Here is an 18,285-nt window from a genome sequence, read left to right as displayed (position 1 = left end):
CCAGTAGTCATGTTTGGATGTGAGAGTTGGACTAGAAAGAAAGCTGAGCGCCAAAGAATTGATGCTTTTGAACTGTGGTGTTGGAGAAGACTCTTGAGAGTCCCTTGGACTGAAAGGAGATCAAACCAGTCAATCCTCAAGGAAATCAGTCCTGAATATTCATTGGAAGGACTGATGCTGAAGCTGAAGCTCCAATACTTTGGCCACCTGATAAGAAGAGTCAACTCATTGGAAAAGACCCTGGTGCTGGGAAAGATTGAAGGCGGGAAGAGAAGGGGACGACAGAGGATGAGATGGTTGGATGGCATTACTGACTCAATGGACATGAGTTTGAGTAAACTCTGGGAGTTGGTGATGGACAGGGAGGCCTGGCGTGCTGCAGTCCATGGGGTCACAAAGAGTCGGACACGACTGAGAGACTGAACTGAACTGAACTGAAAGAGTGAAAATGTAACCAGAAGTCAAGTTCAACTAACTTTCTCACTGACGGAGGTAGTGCGTTTTCAGGAGATTAAGTACTTTTTCCTACTTGCTTATCTGTGTTTTAATTTTTTTTAATTGGTGTGTAAAACTTTTATAAGAAAAATGATAAAGTACTATTCTAAGAAAGGGCTTCCCTGGTGGCTTAGCTAGTAAAGAATCCACCTGCAATGCGGGAGACCTAGGTTCAATCGCTGGGTTGGGAAGAGCCCCTGGAGAAGGGAAAGGCTACCCACTCCAGTATTCTGGCCTGGAGAATTCCATGGACTGTATAGTCCCTGGGGTCGCAAAGAGTCAGACACAACTGAGCAACTTTCACTTTCACTTTTAAGAAAAGTATTGCACGTTTTCTAGCTCATATGAAAACTGAGTAGGGGTAAAGAAATGCTGCTTAGCAATTTTAGGGGACTTAAATGAATAGTTGGAATTGACAGGAACATATTTTGAATAACATGCTAATTAATGATTTGTAAAAAGATGTTCATAAGCAAATAAAATTTATTTCAGCTATTTAGTATATAACTTAAAGTTATTGGATTCTATTTACTTAAAACTTTTAGAAAAGAAAAATGAGCAAAGATGTGTCTAATTTTAGTTATTCAGGAAATGAGAAAGAAGCTACTAGAAGACAAAGGAAAATTTTTGTGTACAACAAACAGTATATATAATTGATATCACTAATTGTAGAAAAAATATTTTTGATCACTCTAATTTGTACAGTTTAATAGGGGTTTGGTATGATTTTCAAATGAGGGACAGTAGATTATTCTATCTGTGAAGAATACTAAAGGAAAGCATACAACATAAAATTAGAAAGGGATAGAAAAATGCTATTTACAACCAAAAATGCTATTTAAAACCATAAAACTAAGAAGAAACAAAGTATAAAAATTCATGACTTTGTATGAGAAAATGATTTCTTAGATATGATACCAAAGGCGTAGGCACCCAAAGGAAAAAAAAAATAGATAAACTGGACTCCATCAAAATTAGAAACTTCAAAGGATACTCTCAAGATTGAAAAGACAACCCAAAGAATGGAGAAAATATTTGTGAATCATGTCTAATAGGGGTCTGTGCCCAGAATATATAGATAAATCTTACAACTCAACACTAAAAAGACAAATAAAAAATTAACAAAAGATCTGAGTAGACATTTCCAAAAAGATTATTGGCAACCAGTCAATAAGTACATGAAAAGATGCTTAACACCATTAGTCATAGGGGGATGCAAATCAAAACCACACTGAGACACCACTTCATACTCACTATGATGGCTATAATAAAAAAGACAGACAATCACAAGTGTTGGTGAGGATGCACAGAAACGGGAAACCTCACACAGTAGTGGTGGGAACACAAAACGGTTCAGCCGTGGTGGAAAGACAGAGTTCCTAGAGAGTTAAATACATAGTCACTCTGTGCCCAAGCAGTTTCATTCCTATGCGTGCATGCTAAGTCACCTCCTTGTGTCCAACTCTTTGTGACCCCATGGACCGTAGCCCACCAGGCTCCTCTGTCCATAGGATTCTCCAGGCAAGAACACTGGAGTGGGTTGCCGTGCCCTCCTCCAGGGGATCTTCCTGACCCAGTGATCAAATTCACGTCTCTTGAGTCTCCTGCATTGGCAGGAGGGTTTTTTTTTTTTACCACTAGTGCCACCTGGGAAGCCCCTTCATTCCTACACATTTACTCAAAAGGAATGAAACTATGGGTCCACACAAAACCTACACAAATCCCATGACAGCACTATTCGTAACAGCCCCAAAGTGGAAACAATCCAAGTGTCCATCAACAGATGAATAAACCAGATGTGGTGTCTCACTCAAAGCCAGCCCCACGATCTCTCTGACCTCACTGCCTAGGACGCCAGTCACACTTGACGCCTCGTGATTCTTTGCACAAGCCCACCTCAGGCCCCCCATGTGGTGTGTAGGGGACCCTCCGGGGACACAGCTGAGAGTCTGCAGTGCCTGTGAGGAGGGGCAGGCGGCCACTCCACTGGGAGGGCATCCGGGGCCAGTTCTTCCCTAAGTCCAGAGCGTTCCTGCCACAGACAGCAGCCTGGATTGCCCTCTCTTATCCCTCAAGTTCCTGCCCGAATACCACCTCCTCAGAGAAGACTCCCGCAACCACCCACGCAGAACAGGACCTCCCGGCCACTCCCTTATCCTTTATACTCTTTAATTTTTCTTCCCAGCTCTTATTACTACCTGACATTGTTCCCTGGAGATATGACACGATGTTACATGCATTAGGATAGGATACTATAATATACGAATATATGTAAGATGAATCAAGGGAGAACCAATCAGACCACAGCTGAGTCCTCTTTCATATATCAATACAACGCAAGCTTCCTTATCCTCCACTTTTAAGAACATTGTTTTTATCTAGAGGGGATCCAATCTTAACATATAAATTGGAGATATGATTCAAATACACATTGTGCAAACAGAGAAGTAAGCACATCACATGCTTGAAAAAAAGACTCAGATGTCCATTTGAGAGGAAAGAGACTGTGGCCTTCCTACAGAAGAGCAAAATGGGTGTATCTTTAAGGGAGTAAAACATTTGAGGGAATTTTTTTTAACTGGAGTATAATGCTTTTCAATGTTGTGTTAGCTTCTGCTGTGCACAGTGTGAATCAGTTCTATGTGCACATAATCCCCTCACCCTTGAGCCTCCTCCCACCCACCCCATCACAGTGGTTTGAGGGATTTTTGTTAATTAAGTTTGTAACTTTCAGAACACATGGCAAGAAAGTCTTAAGGTTACGGAGGCACTAGTTCCTCTCATCAGTGTCCCGAGGCACAAGCCAAACATCTCTGACCGTTTCCACCATCCACCCTTTCCCTCACGTGTGTCCATGAGTGGGGTGTCTGGCTGAGGATGGGGAGGGGTGGATTTGGGGGCACCGGGAAGCCAGTGTGGGTGTTCACTTGTTTTCCACCTGCCTTTCCCAGAGAATGCTGTGGCTCTCCAGGCCTCCAGGGAAAGCCTTCCTCCCAGCTCTCCTTGGTCCCCTCTGCAGGGCCTGCTGTGGTGTAACTGCAGCCAGTGACTCTGGGACTCGGCCAGGGGTTTGCGCACACACTGATTTGGGGATGCCTGTCACTGCAGCAGCAAAAAGGGCAGGTTAGTCTGTAGATTCGTACCTCCCGAACAAGATGTTCTTAGGCAACGGTTTGAAAGTCAGGTTTTGCCTTAGGAGAACTGCCTAAGTTCTTCTTTCTGCCCCTTTATTAAAAGGGGCCATTGGAGTCACTAAGTGGGGGTGGGGGGGTGTCATCAGACAGGAAAGGAATCACCTGCCCCATTAGCTCCATGGGAGCTAGAAAAGAGGGGGAGGCCAAATGGGTGTCCAATAATGAGCCTCAGGGATCTGGGTCACACTAGAGCAAGCAACAGCTGGGCAACCAGCTTACAAGGAAGAATAGGCAATCAGAGCAAATGTTATATGCATTATATACATTTTGCACATGCAATTTATATATATTCACACATGTATATATATATACATACACACACACACAGACACACACACACATAAACACACACAGACATACACAATAGCTTAGGGAACAGATGTATCAGCAAAACAGAGTTTTACACTTTCCGGGATAAGATGGTTACTGTGACCAGGCATAATAGCTTTACAAGACTTTCATAAAACTGCTCCAGTTTCCTGACATTCCAAATGGAAACTATTTGTTTATTTGAGTCATTTTAAGTTGGAAATTGCTTGTATCACACAAAGCATGGAGGGCCAAAGCCGCTCACATTCTCTGCCTCCCCTCTTTAACCATGTTAAAAGCAGAGTGTACTTTGCTTTCAGTAAGAAATCTGACAAAACCTCTGATAAGACCCTCCTACCCGGAGGGCAGCTGTGAGGTCCAGATGAAGTACAGGGAGAGAGACTTAGAGCTGAACAACTAAATTCCAGAAGTACTGAGTAACGGATAGTTGTCAACCTGGAGGGAAGATTCTGTCCCCTGTTCTTGTCCAGTCTAACACTTAGAGACTACCCCTGCCCACCAAAAAGGCCTGGATCAAGGCCCAGGAGGTTTGATTACCCAAACAGCACATGATACACACTGGGAGAGGGTTCACAGGCAGACAGGAAAAGGAGGTTTTTAAACATTCAGTGTGGGTGCCTATGAAGGAGGGAAAGAAGGAAAGACGGAGAAGGGAGGGAAGGAAAAGAGAAAAGATTTTTTAAAATGTGAAATGTACAAGGGTAGGTGAACATGCCACATATTTGTTGGAGACAGTAACAAAGTACTCAAGCACAGGAGTGGGAGTGAACTTGAAGTGCACGTCTCTGGGGAAGGCCTGCAGTTTAGACGCCCCAAGGGAGGCCTGCCTTCACAGAGCTGCAGTGAGGCCTGTTTCAATAGGTCTATTGGCAGAGCACCTGCTCCAGGGAAACCACGGCCTGCAGGCCTGCACATCTGGTCACCACGGGGCGAGGCCCAGGACAGAGCACTCAGACTCCAGAGGCCAGCGTGAGGGACCTCCAGCCACGTTCTGTGACGAGACAAAGGAGAACAAAGTGGGGGGTGCCTGGTAGGCACCTGGGGAAATGGCCTGACCTGGGGAGCTGGGACACCCTGTCCCGATGCTGCTGCCACTTACAGGGAAGATAGCTCTGGACCACCGTGAAGCCACCCTAGATCCTCGTCAGCCTCCCTGTAGGAAGCAAGGCCTGCCATGTCACTGCTGTGAATCCCCGGGGCCTCGTGGACCCTGGGATTCTGAGGAAGGCTGGTGCAGAGGACGACACCCATTGTGGGGTGTGGGCCGCCTCCAGGCAGGCTCAATACAGAGCAGCCATCTGAGAATCCAGGAGTGAAAGGTCTCGGAAGGCGACTGTGGACGACATGAAGAAGGGACTTTCCTAATAAATCAAGCTGCTTTGCAAGGCTGTGTACTCTCTATAGGCAGAATTGCTCAACTAGGTGCAGAGATGCAGGGGCCAACTTGCCAGAGATCTTACAGATCCAATTCCTGATCGAGTAGGACTTTTGGATGATATTATCTCTGAGATTTCTTCCAAGATTCAACGGCATTACTGCCATGTGTGTGTTTAAGAAAAATTAAGTGGACTGTCCATCAAAGGTACAATGCTATGAACCAAGAATATTCAGTATAATGTTTGTATATGTACATCTTGTTTTGCAGAATATTTTCAACATGCCATTTTACTGATATTTGCATGAACTCCTCAATTCACTCACCTGTTAATTATTCTTCTGTGGACAATTTTTAAAATTATAATTCGCTCTGCACAGTCTTTTAGGAACTCTGACATTCGTTGTTTTAAAACTGGTTTCATTTCATGTTTTGCAATTGCCTTGAGGTGATCCCATGAAGCTTTGCATCGTTTCTCCATCTGACATAAATTATCCTGAAGTTGATCAAAGTCAACCTGAAAATCAGAGAGAGAACATTACAAATGTGCTGAAATAACCGGACATCCACCTGACCCAGGAAACCGAACTGCCTCCGGGAAGAAACAAACATCAGAACCCAATTTACATCTTGAAATACAAACACATTTATGGCCTAAAAATTATCCACATGTGTATTTGTCATTATCTCTACATCACATTATTTAGTGATAAAACTTCTCCAAATGAACTCAACACAAGTGTCTTTTTTTTTTTCTTTTGCCATATTTGGAAAGAAATCTTAATAAAGTCTTTGGGAACTGTAAATTAAAACATGATATCAATGAACCCTAGTACAAGATGAACTGAGCAGATGTCTCATAAAATTTTTCAGAGCTCTCTTATTCTTTAGATATTTCACTTGAGGTTGGAGGAATTCACCAAACTCAGACATGGATGGTCTTAATATGTTGGGGCCAGTTAAGGGGCAGCCAGCTTCTCTTCACCATGATCATTTTTACACTGTGAGACAAATTATTTATCCATTCATTCCCTCATTCAAACAACACTCAGGGAGAAGCTAGTGCATGCCAGTGGCCACCCCCACAGCCCCCCACCCCAAGGTAGGAGGAAGACAAGGATCAATGCAGAAAGAGACCAGGTTACTGTTCCCCAGGAGGCTCATTGTACAAACAGGTGACCACGGAACTCTGAGGATGTACACAACCCACCAGGCCTCGGTGTCTGGGTGAGAGTCAGAGTGTGTGGTCCACCCCCATCTGTTAGCAGATGCAAACCATGTGTGCAAAGAACAGATGTGATAGAGCATTCACTTTGCTCTTCGGGGAAGTGGGACCAGTTTGTATTGACTGAAGTGAACTGAGATGAGGCTTTCTAAAGGAATGTTTTGATGGAATTTCTAGTCTAAAAATTATGGGAACCAGAGAGTTATCCATGAAGTAAATACACTGAAGGATATTTAATGGAGGGAGAGGTGAGAGAGAGGAAAGACACTGAGAAGAGACTAGGAGGTGGGAGGAAGAACTAGACAGGCCAGTGAGCTGAAGGGAGGTGACAGACGTGGATGGAGACTGAGAGATGGAGGGAAAGAGTGAAGGACCAGCAAATGAGGGTCAGGAGGAGAAAGAGAAACTGTGGCGAGGTGAGCTGCCATTGCTCAGATGCTGTGACTGTGCTCACGAGAGCAGGGCCTGGAGGCGAGTGCCCAAAAGGACTGGCTGGAGTGACCTCAGACCTCCAGCCCCACCCTGAGATAGATAATGGAGGAGGCCAAGTCAAGAAAGGCTGATCCTGTGAGAAGATGTGTCACGAGACAGGATATAGATGTGCTGAGCAAAGGGGATGTCCAGGGGATCAGGCAAGACACCACACGTCATGAATTTCTTGGGTGCTACAGGTGCCAAAAACAGAAAATAAGTTTAGGCAGAGGCTGGGGACTCAGGTAAGCACTCGGGGGTGTCGGGCATTGAGAAAAATCATTTGCCTGAAAACAAAGACATTTGGGATCCAGATTAGAGAAGGCGACATTTTCCTATGATACAGTGGAACTGAAAAAAAAAATCTGATATGTTACTGAAAGAAAAAGAAATGCAGCCTTAGAAAAGAAGGACTGTCTAGTTCAAAGAGTAAGTCTAGAAAGGGATCCAGATGACCTGAGATCAACACGTACTATCAAAGAAGTCTAGGAGTTTTGAAGCCAGTTGTAACCTGTCTAATCATTTGCACCTGGCGGTGACTTTGAGCCACAATATTTTTAATAACTTTAATAAATTTAATAACTTCCATTCAGCTCAGAATGTACTGAGTCCTTGGTCTAACAGGTGATGCCTGCCCAGCACTGCAGTGGGCACAGAGTGGGTGAACGGACACCACAACGTGAGAGAGAGTTTTCAAGGAAGAGACTCCAGTGTGAGCCTTTAAAGGCAGGGAAAGCAACCTCACTGCCAGTGGAAAGCAGGTGGGGAGTCCCTGACCAAAAGGTGTTTGAAGAGGGAGATTAATGCAGCATCTTTTGAGGAAGAGCTGCAAGGCTGCCTCAGCTGGCTGCCGGCTGCGATGATGGCACCACCGTGATCTGAGTCTTCACACTACTTCATGGCCTCAGATCTATCACTGGCCCCACTTCCTGGGGGAGAAACTCTTGCACAGAAACGTTAAGGAACTTGCGGGAGGCCACACAGCTGGGAGGTGGTGGAGCTGGGATTTGAACCCAAATATCTCTGGCTCCAGAGTCTAAGTTCGTAACCATCAGGTCTTAAAAGCCTAGGTTTGTCCCTAAAATATTCCCCCCTCGGGAGAGAGCTGGCCTGGCCTTCTGTTGCAAGCAGGGTCACCGCCAGGAAGCCCTCTCCTGACAAGAGCCCCACATGGGTCACTTTCCGCGTGTAAGAGGACAGAGAGCTGTGCTGTGAGGCAGTCAGATCTTATCACGTGAGTCTAGGCTGGAGCAGGGCAACTCAGGGACAAGAGCCGGGGCTGCAGAAGGGATGGCATGGGGAAAACACACAGTGCGCCAAATTCTAAGACACTCACGCCTTCAAAATGTAAAGCCAACAATCCTTCCCTTTGAATGTGAGCCAGCTGTAGTGACTTGGTCCTAATGAAGAGAAGGTAAAAGCTAGGTCATCAAAAGGGATGAGCATCTGCATGGAGCTCTATGTGCCCTATCCCAGATCACATACTTTGGGAAAGACCATCTGCTATGTCATGAGGACACTCAAGGATGGGGGAGGCCCACGTAGGAGAGAACTGAGTCTCCTCTCTAAGAACCAGCAGGAGAGTGAACCACCATGGGGAGAACTTCTCCGGCCCCAGTTGAGCTTTCAGATGATGGCAGCCTCAGTTGAAATGTTGACTGAAACTCCAGGAGAAAATCTGAGACAGAGCTATTCATGAAATGTTTCTTCCTGTCTATTATGGGTTGAAATGTGTCACACCAAGATTCATATGTTGAAGTCCCAAGCCCCAGTATATCAGAATGTGACTTGATTAGGAAATAGAGTCATTACAGATGTAATTAACTGAATTAGGATGAGGTCACACTGGAGTAGGGTGGACCCCTAGTCCAATATGACTGGTATCCTTACAAGAAGTGGAAATCTGGATGCAGATACACAAGGAGAACATCATGTGAAGGTGAAGGAAGAGGCTGGGGTGATTTCCAGCAAACCATCAGAAGACAGCAGGGAGATATGGCACAAATTTCTCTTTCAAGAGGAACTTAACCCTGCCAACAACTTGATCTCAGATTTCTGGCCTCCAGAACGGTGGAACAAATTATTTCTGTTTTTCTAAGTCACCTAGTTTGTGGTGCTTTGTCACAACAACCCTAAGAAACTAATACATTATCCTAAGCCATTAGCTTTTGGGGTTATTTGTTACACAGCTGTAGATAACTAATACAAGGGAGAGCCTGCACGGTCACCTGCCTTCACTTCTGGAGCTGTGGGGTCAGGTCAGTGACCACTTGTTACTATTTCTCTTTGAAAGCTAACCTGACTTGTCAGCACTGCACAAGCCTGTGAGGCACACACCCCCCCAGCCCACCCCCCCCACTCCCGCCCCACCTCAGCCTCTCTAGGAGCAGCCAGAGCTCTGCCCACCTCCACTCACTTCCCCCCAACTCCTGGTGGGACCAAGTTTTCCTCTAGACACTAGAGTTACCTGCTCCTTGGGGGGTTGCAATGATGACCCCCAAAGTAACACGTCAGGGGATGGAATGAATGTGGCTGGGGAATCCCTGATGTAGGTTGTGCACCTGTCTACACAGAAGGTGCCTCTCAATGTCTCCCAACGTCGAGAGTAAAAGCTAAGAAGTGGTGGTAGGGGCCCTCTTGGCCTCCTGTTTGAAGTCACATGACTATTGACTTGGGTCAATAGTCATCCTTCATAACTGCCAAGGTTAACAGGGAGAAGCAACCCACAGTCTGGCTTGTGTAGTCAGGTTTTAAACAAGGAAAGGCCTGAAACGGGGGGGACAAGCCTGGTTCACGGGCCCTAAGCCAGGGCAACTCAGCACAAGCAGAGTTCACCCAGTAGAAGGCCCTGGAAAGAACAAAGGACTAGATGTAAAAAGATGACTTAGTCTTGAAATGGGGATCCAGAGGCCAGGAAGACTTCATCTCAAGAATTACTCCTAACAAACTGTCTTCTGAGAAGGTGTTCATGGGGGGATGTCAGAGCAGCAACTAGAAGACTCCTGTTGGGACACTCAGAGGGGCTTTTTGCCTTAGTTAGAATAGTAAAGTAATATTTCTAAAGACTTCATAACAGGGCTTGGCACAGAGTAAATATGGTAAGAGTGCCTATGAAATAGAAAAGTCTGTCTACTCTCAGAGTTGCAGGACTGCTGGTCAAGCCTGTTTCTGCTTCAAGGCAGGACCACCCATCATGCTGGCTCAGGGTCCCCTGCTCACTGCATCTAGTGGCTGCCAGCTAGAGGAAGGTGAAGGAGGGTCCCAGGCAGCAGGTCCCCAAGACCCAGTTCTGTTGGGGAAGACAGAGAGAGGAGAGCTCCCTGAAGGGGAACTGAGCAAAGCCTTTCCCCCTTCCTGCCCACCACAGTCTCTCCTACGATCATGTGTGCATGCTGTCACTTCAGTCATGTCCGACTCTTTGTGACCCTATGGACTGTGGCCCACCAGGCTCCTCTGTCCATGGGACTCTCCAAGCAAGAACACTGGAGTGGGTTGCCATTTCCTTCTCCAGGAGATCCTCTTGATGCTGGGATTGAACTCACACACATGTCTAGTGTCTCCTATATTGCAGGCAGATTCTTCACCCACTGAACCACCTGGGAAGCCCTCCTACAACCATACTAGACTCCAGTGAGTCCCAGAGCTAAACGCAGTTCGGCCAGGTTGTATTTCTGGGAGTTTTCCCACACGGGCCTAGCTCCCATGTCCTACTGGTGGCCCTCCCCGTAAGTTCCCTGTTGCTTCCAAGACCCTCACATCTCCTGGTTCTGCTGTGTTGGGATCCCTCTGTGGTTATTTGGCTGCAATGATGCTCCTGCAGCGGGGCCAGCTGGCTGTCCAGCTCTCACGACTAAACCAAAGTTCATGAAGATTTTAACCTGGTAGGCTGCAGTCCATGGGGTCACTAAGAGCCGGATACGACTGAGCGACTTCACTTTCACTTTTCACTTTCATGCAGTGGAGAAGGAAATGGCAACCCACTCTAGTGTTCTTGCCTGGAAAATCCCAGGGACAGGGGAGCCTGGTGGGCTGCCGTCTAGGGGGTCGCACAGAGTCGGACACGACTGAGCGACTTCACTTCCAATTTTCGCTTTTATGCACTGGAGAAGGAAATGGCAACCCACTCTAGTGTTCTTGCCTGGAGAATCCCAGGGACAGGGCAGCCTGCTGGGCTGCCATCTAGGGGGTCGCACAGAGTCAGACATGACTGAAGCGACTTAGCAGCAGCAGCAGCAAGCTTCAGAGACTGCAGCTAAGGGGGGCCAATGCTATACACTGTTTACAGCCCCATAAAACTTCCCTCAGTGTAAGATCACAGGCATGGCCAATCTGTGAGGGGGCAGGGGGCCAGGCATACCCTTAGTTTCCTGGCTCCACACCTCACTGCAGGGCCCTATGGAAGTTTCAGGGGGAGCCAGATTGCATCTTTTGGACATTTTTTGTCACCTAAAACCAGCCGGGTGGTTTCTCTGCTCTGGAGAAGCCAGCCTGGTGAGCATGGCGGCTGACCAGGCGATGTGGGGCTAGGACTGACTGGGGATGGCAGGCTTGCCTCACATACCTCAGCAGGAAAGAATCTGACAGAGAACCAGAGATGGGAAAATGATCTCAAAAGTGAATCAGAAACGGCAGGAGACGAGTTTTATTCACAAACTAGAGCAGGGGGTGCAAGCAGGGGCGTCTCACGTCACAGAGCCGCGCTCTGCAGAGGTGGCGGGTGCAAACCCCCAGCTCTGGGGCAGAGGGGCCCCGCCCGCTCCTCCGTGCCCCGCACATACCTTGGCTGACCTGGTGACGGCCCCGATCTCCGAGTACAGATCTGAGCTGTCTGGGAAGTTTTCCACCACCATGGTGCACACGTGGTGGAGAAGCGACTGTTTGTGCACTGTGTCTTTGACTTCCGGAACCTTCTCGAGGTAGCTTAACTCAAACGCTTTGGCCTATTTGGGGAACATAACATAAAAGAATGGAAGAACAAGGTTTTTTTTTCTGTTTTTAGTTGGAGGATAATTGCTTTACAATGTTGTTTTGGTTTCTGCCATACAACAAAGTGAATCAGCCTTAAGTAGACATATGACACCCCCCCTGAACCGCCCTCCCATCCCCGCACCCCATCCCACCCCTCTAGGTCGTCACAGAGCAACCAACTTGAGCTCCCTGTGTTATACAGCCACTTCCCACTAGTTATCCATTTTACATATGGCAATGTGTATGTTTAAAAGCTACTCTATTTGTCCCACCCCCTTCTTCCCTTGCTGTTCTCTATGTTTGCCCTCATCAAAAAAATCTACAGACAATAAGTGCTGGAGAGGATGTGGAGAACAAGTGTTATGCAGGCTCATAGAAAGGCACAAATGGTTAGAATTAACACCCTCTTGGAGGAGCCCAATATTTAGTTCCTTTGGGACTGAAGCATCTCAGGCCACATGATCCAGCATCCTTAGCGGACCACACAAGCCCCAGCCACCCTGATAGAGAAATGAGCCTCCAGCCCTTCCTGATCATGGCTGTCAGCCATGGGCTAGGACTCTGCTCCTAAATCAGGGTGCTGGGCGTGGGGTTTCTGCCATGTAGGCAGCCACAACTTCCTAATCCCTTCCCTGCTGGGGATTTTCTACTTCCTGGCTAAAGATAGGCCGGTTTTTTGTTTAAGTGTGTTTATAATGTGTATGAGCACAAATATTTAAGTGATAAGCTCAGGGAGAAAAAGAAAAAGAAAAAAACCGTAGAAGAAAACATTTCCAAAGTCAACTGTGAGAGGAGCCAAGCTTCCTAAGGAATAATGTGCTTATTTTTTTACATTTTCTTATTTATAGCAAGATACAGGCTTGAATAAATAGGCCCTGATATTTTAAGGACAAAACCTCTAAATTTTCACCAAAAAACACCACCAGTGAAAACTGTTCAACCGAGCCTCGGAAGATCAGTGATCCAGCAGCAAGGGAAGGGCGGGGATTCTGTGACCAGGGAGGTAGGAGGAAAAGGATGGGGAGACTTACATTAGTTCCATTTAGAAAGTTCCCAATGGCTAAGAGAGTAGACAGGATAAAGCCCAAGGTTTTATTGTTCTCCAACTGGTCTATTCCTTCCTTCAGGTCCAAAAGTGGTTCTGCCACTTCCTTTCAATTAAAAAAACATTAGAAGGTGATAGAGTGTACACTTTGGCTTCACTTTGTTCTTTCACATTTTTGCACAAGGTCATAACCAGTGGAGTCCTCCTAGTGTAAGGCAGTCCCGTGTGACTGGCACAAGCTTTCAGGTATGGAAAAGAGCAGAAAGGTGACAGGAGAAAGTCTGGCCCCAGAGTCACTTCAGTGGAGACTAGGTGGGTCCCTGTGGCTCACAGGAGCTTGGCTAGGTGTCTTCCCCTTTATCTGCCCGTCTCCCAAGTTCTCTCCTGACTATGGCTGATGCCTACAGAACTTATCCTTCACATGTTCCTTCAGCATCTGAACCACAGTCTTTCTCTTTGTCTCCCAGGCAGGTGACGCTGGAAACTGGCATCACTGTCCCAGGGCCCAGGTCTCCTAACATCCCCTCTAGGCACCCTGTGGCTGGCCACCTCTTGGCCTGGGTTACTTTCTAGAAGACCACCATCCTCATGACTCCCACCACCTTCCTAACTCCCACTCTCTCAGACATGTAGCCTGTCCTATAACCTCATGGCCTCAGTCTCCCCTTCCCTCTGTCCCACTGTTTCATAACAGCCCCCCACCTCAGTGTCCTCACTGAGGCTCTCCCCGAGCACGGACCCCAAAGCCAGCAGCTTGGGCTTCATTCATTGCAGCCTTACTTCTGCTCAGCAGGCCCTACCAGTCCCCAGCCAAGACTGACTCGAAGACCTGTTTTCTCCATGAAGTTACCTCACTTTGCTACAGAAAATCACCCAAACATGCTGACTGGTTTTGCAACCAAGTTACCTTAGTCCCCCTAGACTTCTTCATTCCTGTCCAATTCTGGAATGAAGTCAAACACAGCAGTTTCTCCTGAAACACCCTAAGGCCACTGCTACCTGTGTGGCCCTCAGTAAGGAACATGCTCTGTCCTTTACAGAAAGAGGAAGATCACACAGCCTCTCCACCTTCCCCAGGGCACTTCTCATTCAAGGTCACCTCCAGCTCACCATCCATCCCTCCCTTATCCTCTCCATTGATTCCTTCTGCTCAGTCTGCAAAAATACCTCATGCCAGACCAGAGGGAACACCTCCTTCTTCTACTTTCTATTTGAGATGAGTCTTCCCTGCCTTCACTATCTAAGTCCCTTTCCTTCTCCTCTCCTTTCAACCTCTTGCAATCTGTCCATCTCAGGTTTTCTACTGATAGCCTCTTTCAAAGGAACCCCATGACCTGCTAATTACCACAGTCAATGACAGTGAGGTGACCATCAGCAGATAGAAGGATTACAAGTCACTATCCATATTGTGCTTTTCTGTATTGTCTACATTGAGCATATAGAGTCAGAAAAACATTTAACAGTTTTTTTTTTTTTTTAACCAGTCAAGTATTGGAGGCTGGTGTCAGGCAGACACTTTAGAATAACCCCTCACTGGTAGTCTGCTCAACACTCAATGTAGACACGACCCCATCACCATCAACTCACCCTTCAAACCCTGTCTCAGGAATAACACTTCATTACGTTCACCACTAAAAAAATGGACTTTCTCAACCCTGGGGACATAAGACTGGCTGCCTCGCTTCCTAAGCGCTTACCTTTTCTGTAGTTTCATAATCCATTTTGAATGCCCAGAGGTGGAGCCGTGCCGAGAGCTCACTGATGGAGGAGAGGGTCAGGAGGAACTGCTCTGCGCTGCCCAGGGGCACCTCAGGGTTGGCCAGCTGTGCTTCCTGAATCTTCTGCTTTTCCTCTTCAGTGGGAATCATGGTTAGAATTTTCTGGAAAGATGAAAAGATATCGTATACTCTTAGTGATGGACCCTGTGACATTTCCAAATTCATAGGGTAACTTTCCAGCCAGGTAGGAGAGAGATTCTGTTGTCAGGGCTCTCATCATAAACAGGCGCTACATACAAATAAACTTTCTAGAAGACAAGCCCTACGCAGCATTTAAATTCACATGCAACGGTTTTAACATTCCGTCTCTCTCTCTTTAAATCTCCAGTTTCATAAGCAACTTTCCCAAATTTCCTGCATCTTGTACATGAAGAACATTCCAGGCAAGAAAGGGATGGGAGACTAGAGAAAGGTGAAACAATAAAAGATTAGAGAACAGCTCCCTGCTCCTTAAGAAATAAAGTGAAACATGTTAAGAACATATGCTTCGTCTCATGGATTAATTTTGGATCTTACAAAAATAAATCATTTCCAAAGAACTCAGATTAACTTTTGTACTACAGGTCATACTATAATTTTAATTGTTTTAAATATTTCAAATGTATGTCAAGTTTTATATAGAAATTACAACATTTTAACATCAAACTCAAGTCTAATTAAGGAAAAAACGATGATGGTCCTTACAAAGAGCAATGCTTACCTACTAACGGAAAGAGTATCACTTTCTGCTTCTATTTGTTTCTGCTAAAAGTCAATTTTGGAAAACAGAGGAAGCAAACAGGTGTCAGAAGGATTGTGAGTCTTATAAGTTCAAATCCCTTAGTGGTCACATTTTTAAAGAAGGTCAAAATTCCCATCATGTGACACTGCACATACAACATTATTAAAGGGAAGGTGTCACTATTTCTCTCTCATTTAACAAATGAGAATATCAAAGCAAAGAAATACACATTGCACCATACTTTTCAGTAATTTACATTAATTCATTAATTCTAAGCAGCTTTAGTTACTGCTCAACAATGGCAAACCTCTGGATAAGGTGTGGGAAGGAGTTCCAGTTCTGGGAGAGATGGGTAAGCACTGTCCCACGGAATGCAACTACACACCCTGGACAGTAGGCAGGCAGCAGCTATTTGAAGACTTAAAAAAAAATCAACAGTAGCAGGTGGACAGAGGGAAAAAAGACCAGAACTAAAAGTTCAACTGAACTGGTAAGGAGTTGGCCATTCTCCTTCTGGTATTCCCCAACCTGGGATCAGGCAGCCCAAAGTCTGGAAGAGTGTATCAGGGGCAGACAGACAGCTCCAGGGCAGCCTTCGAGTTCTTTCTCCTGGTGTGGGAAAGGGTCTCCGAGTGGTGGCAGCAGGGTTGGCAGGTCCAAAAACTCACATGAAGGGAAACTTCCTCTCCAATCAGTAGAGCTGTGGCCCCAAGAGGTGGGGCCAATTCCTGTTGCTTTTCTTCTCTCCCCTCACTTGGCTTAACCCCAGACATGGGCACAGTGATAGCAAGTGCATGGCAAAGTGAGGTAGCTAAAGTCCCAGCTTTACTAAAAAGGAAGGCCCCAGAAAACCGGAAAGCAATGGGGAGGTCATGGAAAATGAAGAGCCTGCCAAGCAAGGGCACAAAGCTGTTTCAGAACTTCTGAGCTTCTCCCTGAACTGCTCATGTGTGAATCTGACCTTCAACTGCATGTCAGAGGCTTTGAGACCTTAACTGGACTTTAAAAACTGAGCTGAGACTGGGACCATAGTCTGCAGAAGGTAGGTCAGAATCTGTGGCTTGAACTCAAATAGGTGATGGAACAATTCTCAAATTCTTTTTATGAGATTAGAATGAGCCCGATAAAAAAAACTCAACAAAGATAATACAAGAAAACTCCAGACCAATATCCTGATGAACCAGATGTAAAAAATCCTTAACAAAATATTTTAGAGTATATAACTAAATTTCAATATTTTAAGATATATAAATCGATTGCTATATTTTATATAGCAATATATTTTAAAATAATCTCAAGGTTGGCTCAATATGAAAAAAAAATCAATCAATGCAATTAATCTACCAGATTAACAGTGTGCACAAGAAAATTCACACAGTCATTTCAATTGATGCAAAGAAATTTTGATAAAACTCAATTTCCATTCATAACCAAAAACTCAACAACCTATAATAGAAGAAATTTTTCCCACTTGACAGGTGACATTAATCCCACAACTCATTTCATACTTAATGGTGACAGGGAGAATGCTTTCCTTCTAAGATGTGGAACAAAACAAGGTGTCCACTCTCACCATTCTTATTTAACATTGTGTAGAAATCATATCAAGGTACATAAAATTTTAAAAATACATACAGATTGGAAAGGAAAAGATCCCATCACAGATGGCATAATTGTCCACATAGAAAATTTTGAGGAATCGACAAAAACAACTTAGTGAGTAAACAATGTTGCATGATACAAGGTCAATATACAAAAAAAAAAAAATCCTTTTTATTTCTGTACATTACTAAGGAGCAATTACAAACTAAATTTTTTTAAAAAACACTGTTTACAATGAAATACTCAGGGATGAATCTAACAAAGTATGTGGGGGATCTGCCTGTGGAAAGTAGAAATGCTGATGGAAGCAATCAAAGATGAACCAAATAAACAGTGGATAAACTGTGTTCAGAGACTGAGAGACTCAACATAGTCAAGATCTTAGTCTTCCCAAAACTGATACATAAATATAACTCAATTCCAATCAAAACAGTATGGTTTTTTTTGTGTGGATATAGATATGCTGCTTTTAAAAATCATATGGCAAGGCAGAGGACCAAAATAGTCAATGCAAAATAATTCTGAAAAAGGATACCCTTGAAGGAGTCACAAAGACCTACCACAAAGCTGCAGCATTTGGGATCGGGTGGAGACGGAGGTGGGAGGGGGGAATCGAGATGGGGAATACATGTAAATCCATGGCTGATACATGTCAATGTATGACAAAAACCACTACAATATTGTAAAGTAATTAGCCTCCAACTAATAAAAAATAAATGGAAAAAAAAAAAAAAACAGTGTAGCATAGGCTGCAGTGCAGGTTAGATACATAGATCAGTGGGACCAGACAGGGCATCCAGAAATAGCCTACGCAGATGCAGCCCAGTGATGCTGACAAAGGTGTGAAGGCTGTCAATAGACAAATGACAGTGCTTTCAACAAATGGCGTTGCACCAACTGGAATCCATAGGCAAAAAGTGAACCTCAACTGAAACCTACCTTCTAGATAAAGTGTTACCTGCTCAGTCGTGTCTGACTCTCTGCAACCCCATGGACGAGGCCACTAGGCTCCTCTGTCTATGGAACTCCCGAGGCAAGAATACTAGAGTAGGTAGCCATTTCCTCCTCCAGGAGGTCTGTT

General features: G+C 45.4%; 1 protein-coding gene across 6 annotated transcripts in view; it reads right to left on the bottom strand.

Annotated features, from left to right (window-relative positions):
* The window catches only part of FHOD3 (formin homology 2 domain containing 3), a 515,377-nt gene that overhangs the window by 28,692 nt on the left and 468,400 nt on the right, over positions 1-18,285 (bottom strand). For all 6 annotated transcript variants that reach the window (XM_070452863.1, XM_070452865.1, XM_070452864.1 and 3 more), the window contains 4 exons: positions 14,801-14,983; positions 13,090-13,209; positions 11,869-12,030; positions 5,721-5,911 (listed from right to left, as the gene is read on the bottom strand). In XM_070452863.1, coding sequence (XP_070308964.1) covers positions 5,721-5,911; positions 11,869-12,030; positions 13,090-13,209; positions 14,801-14,983 — 656 coding nt within the window. The remainder of the gene's footprint in view (positions 1-5,720; positions 5,912-11,868; positions 12,031-13,089; positions 13,210-14,800; positions 14,984-18,285) is intronic.

The sequence above is a fragment of the Odocoileus virginianus genome, chromosome 22 (assembly GCF_023699985.2).
Source record: "Odocoileus virginianus isolate 20LAN1187 ecotype Illinois chromosome 22, Ovbor_1.2, whole genome shotgun sequence".
Classification (NCBI taxonomy): Eukaryota; Metazoa; Chordata; class Mammalia; order Artiodactyla; family Cervidae; genus Odocoileus; species Odocoileus virginianus.
This window is presented reverse-complemented; position numbering and strand designations above follow the sequence as displayed.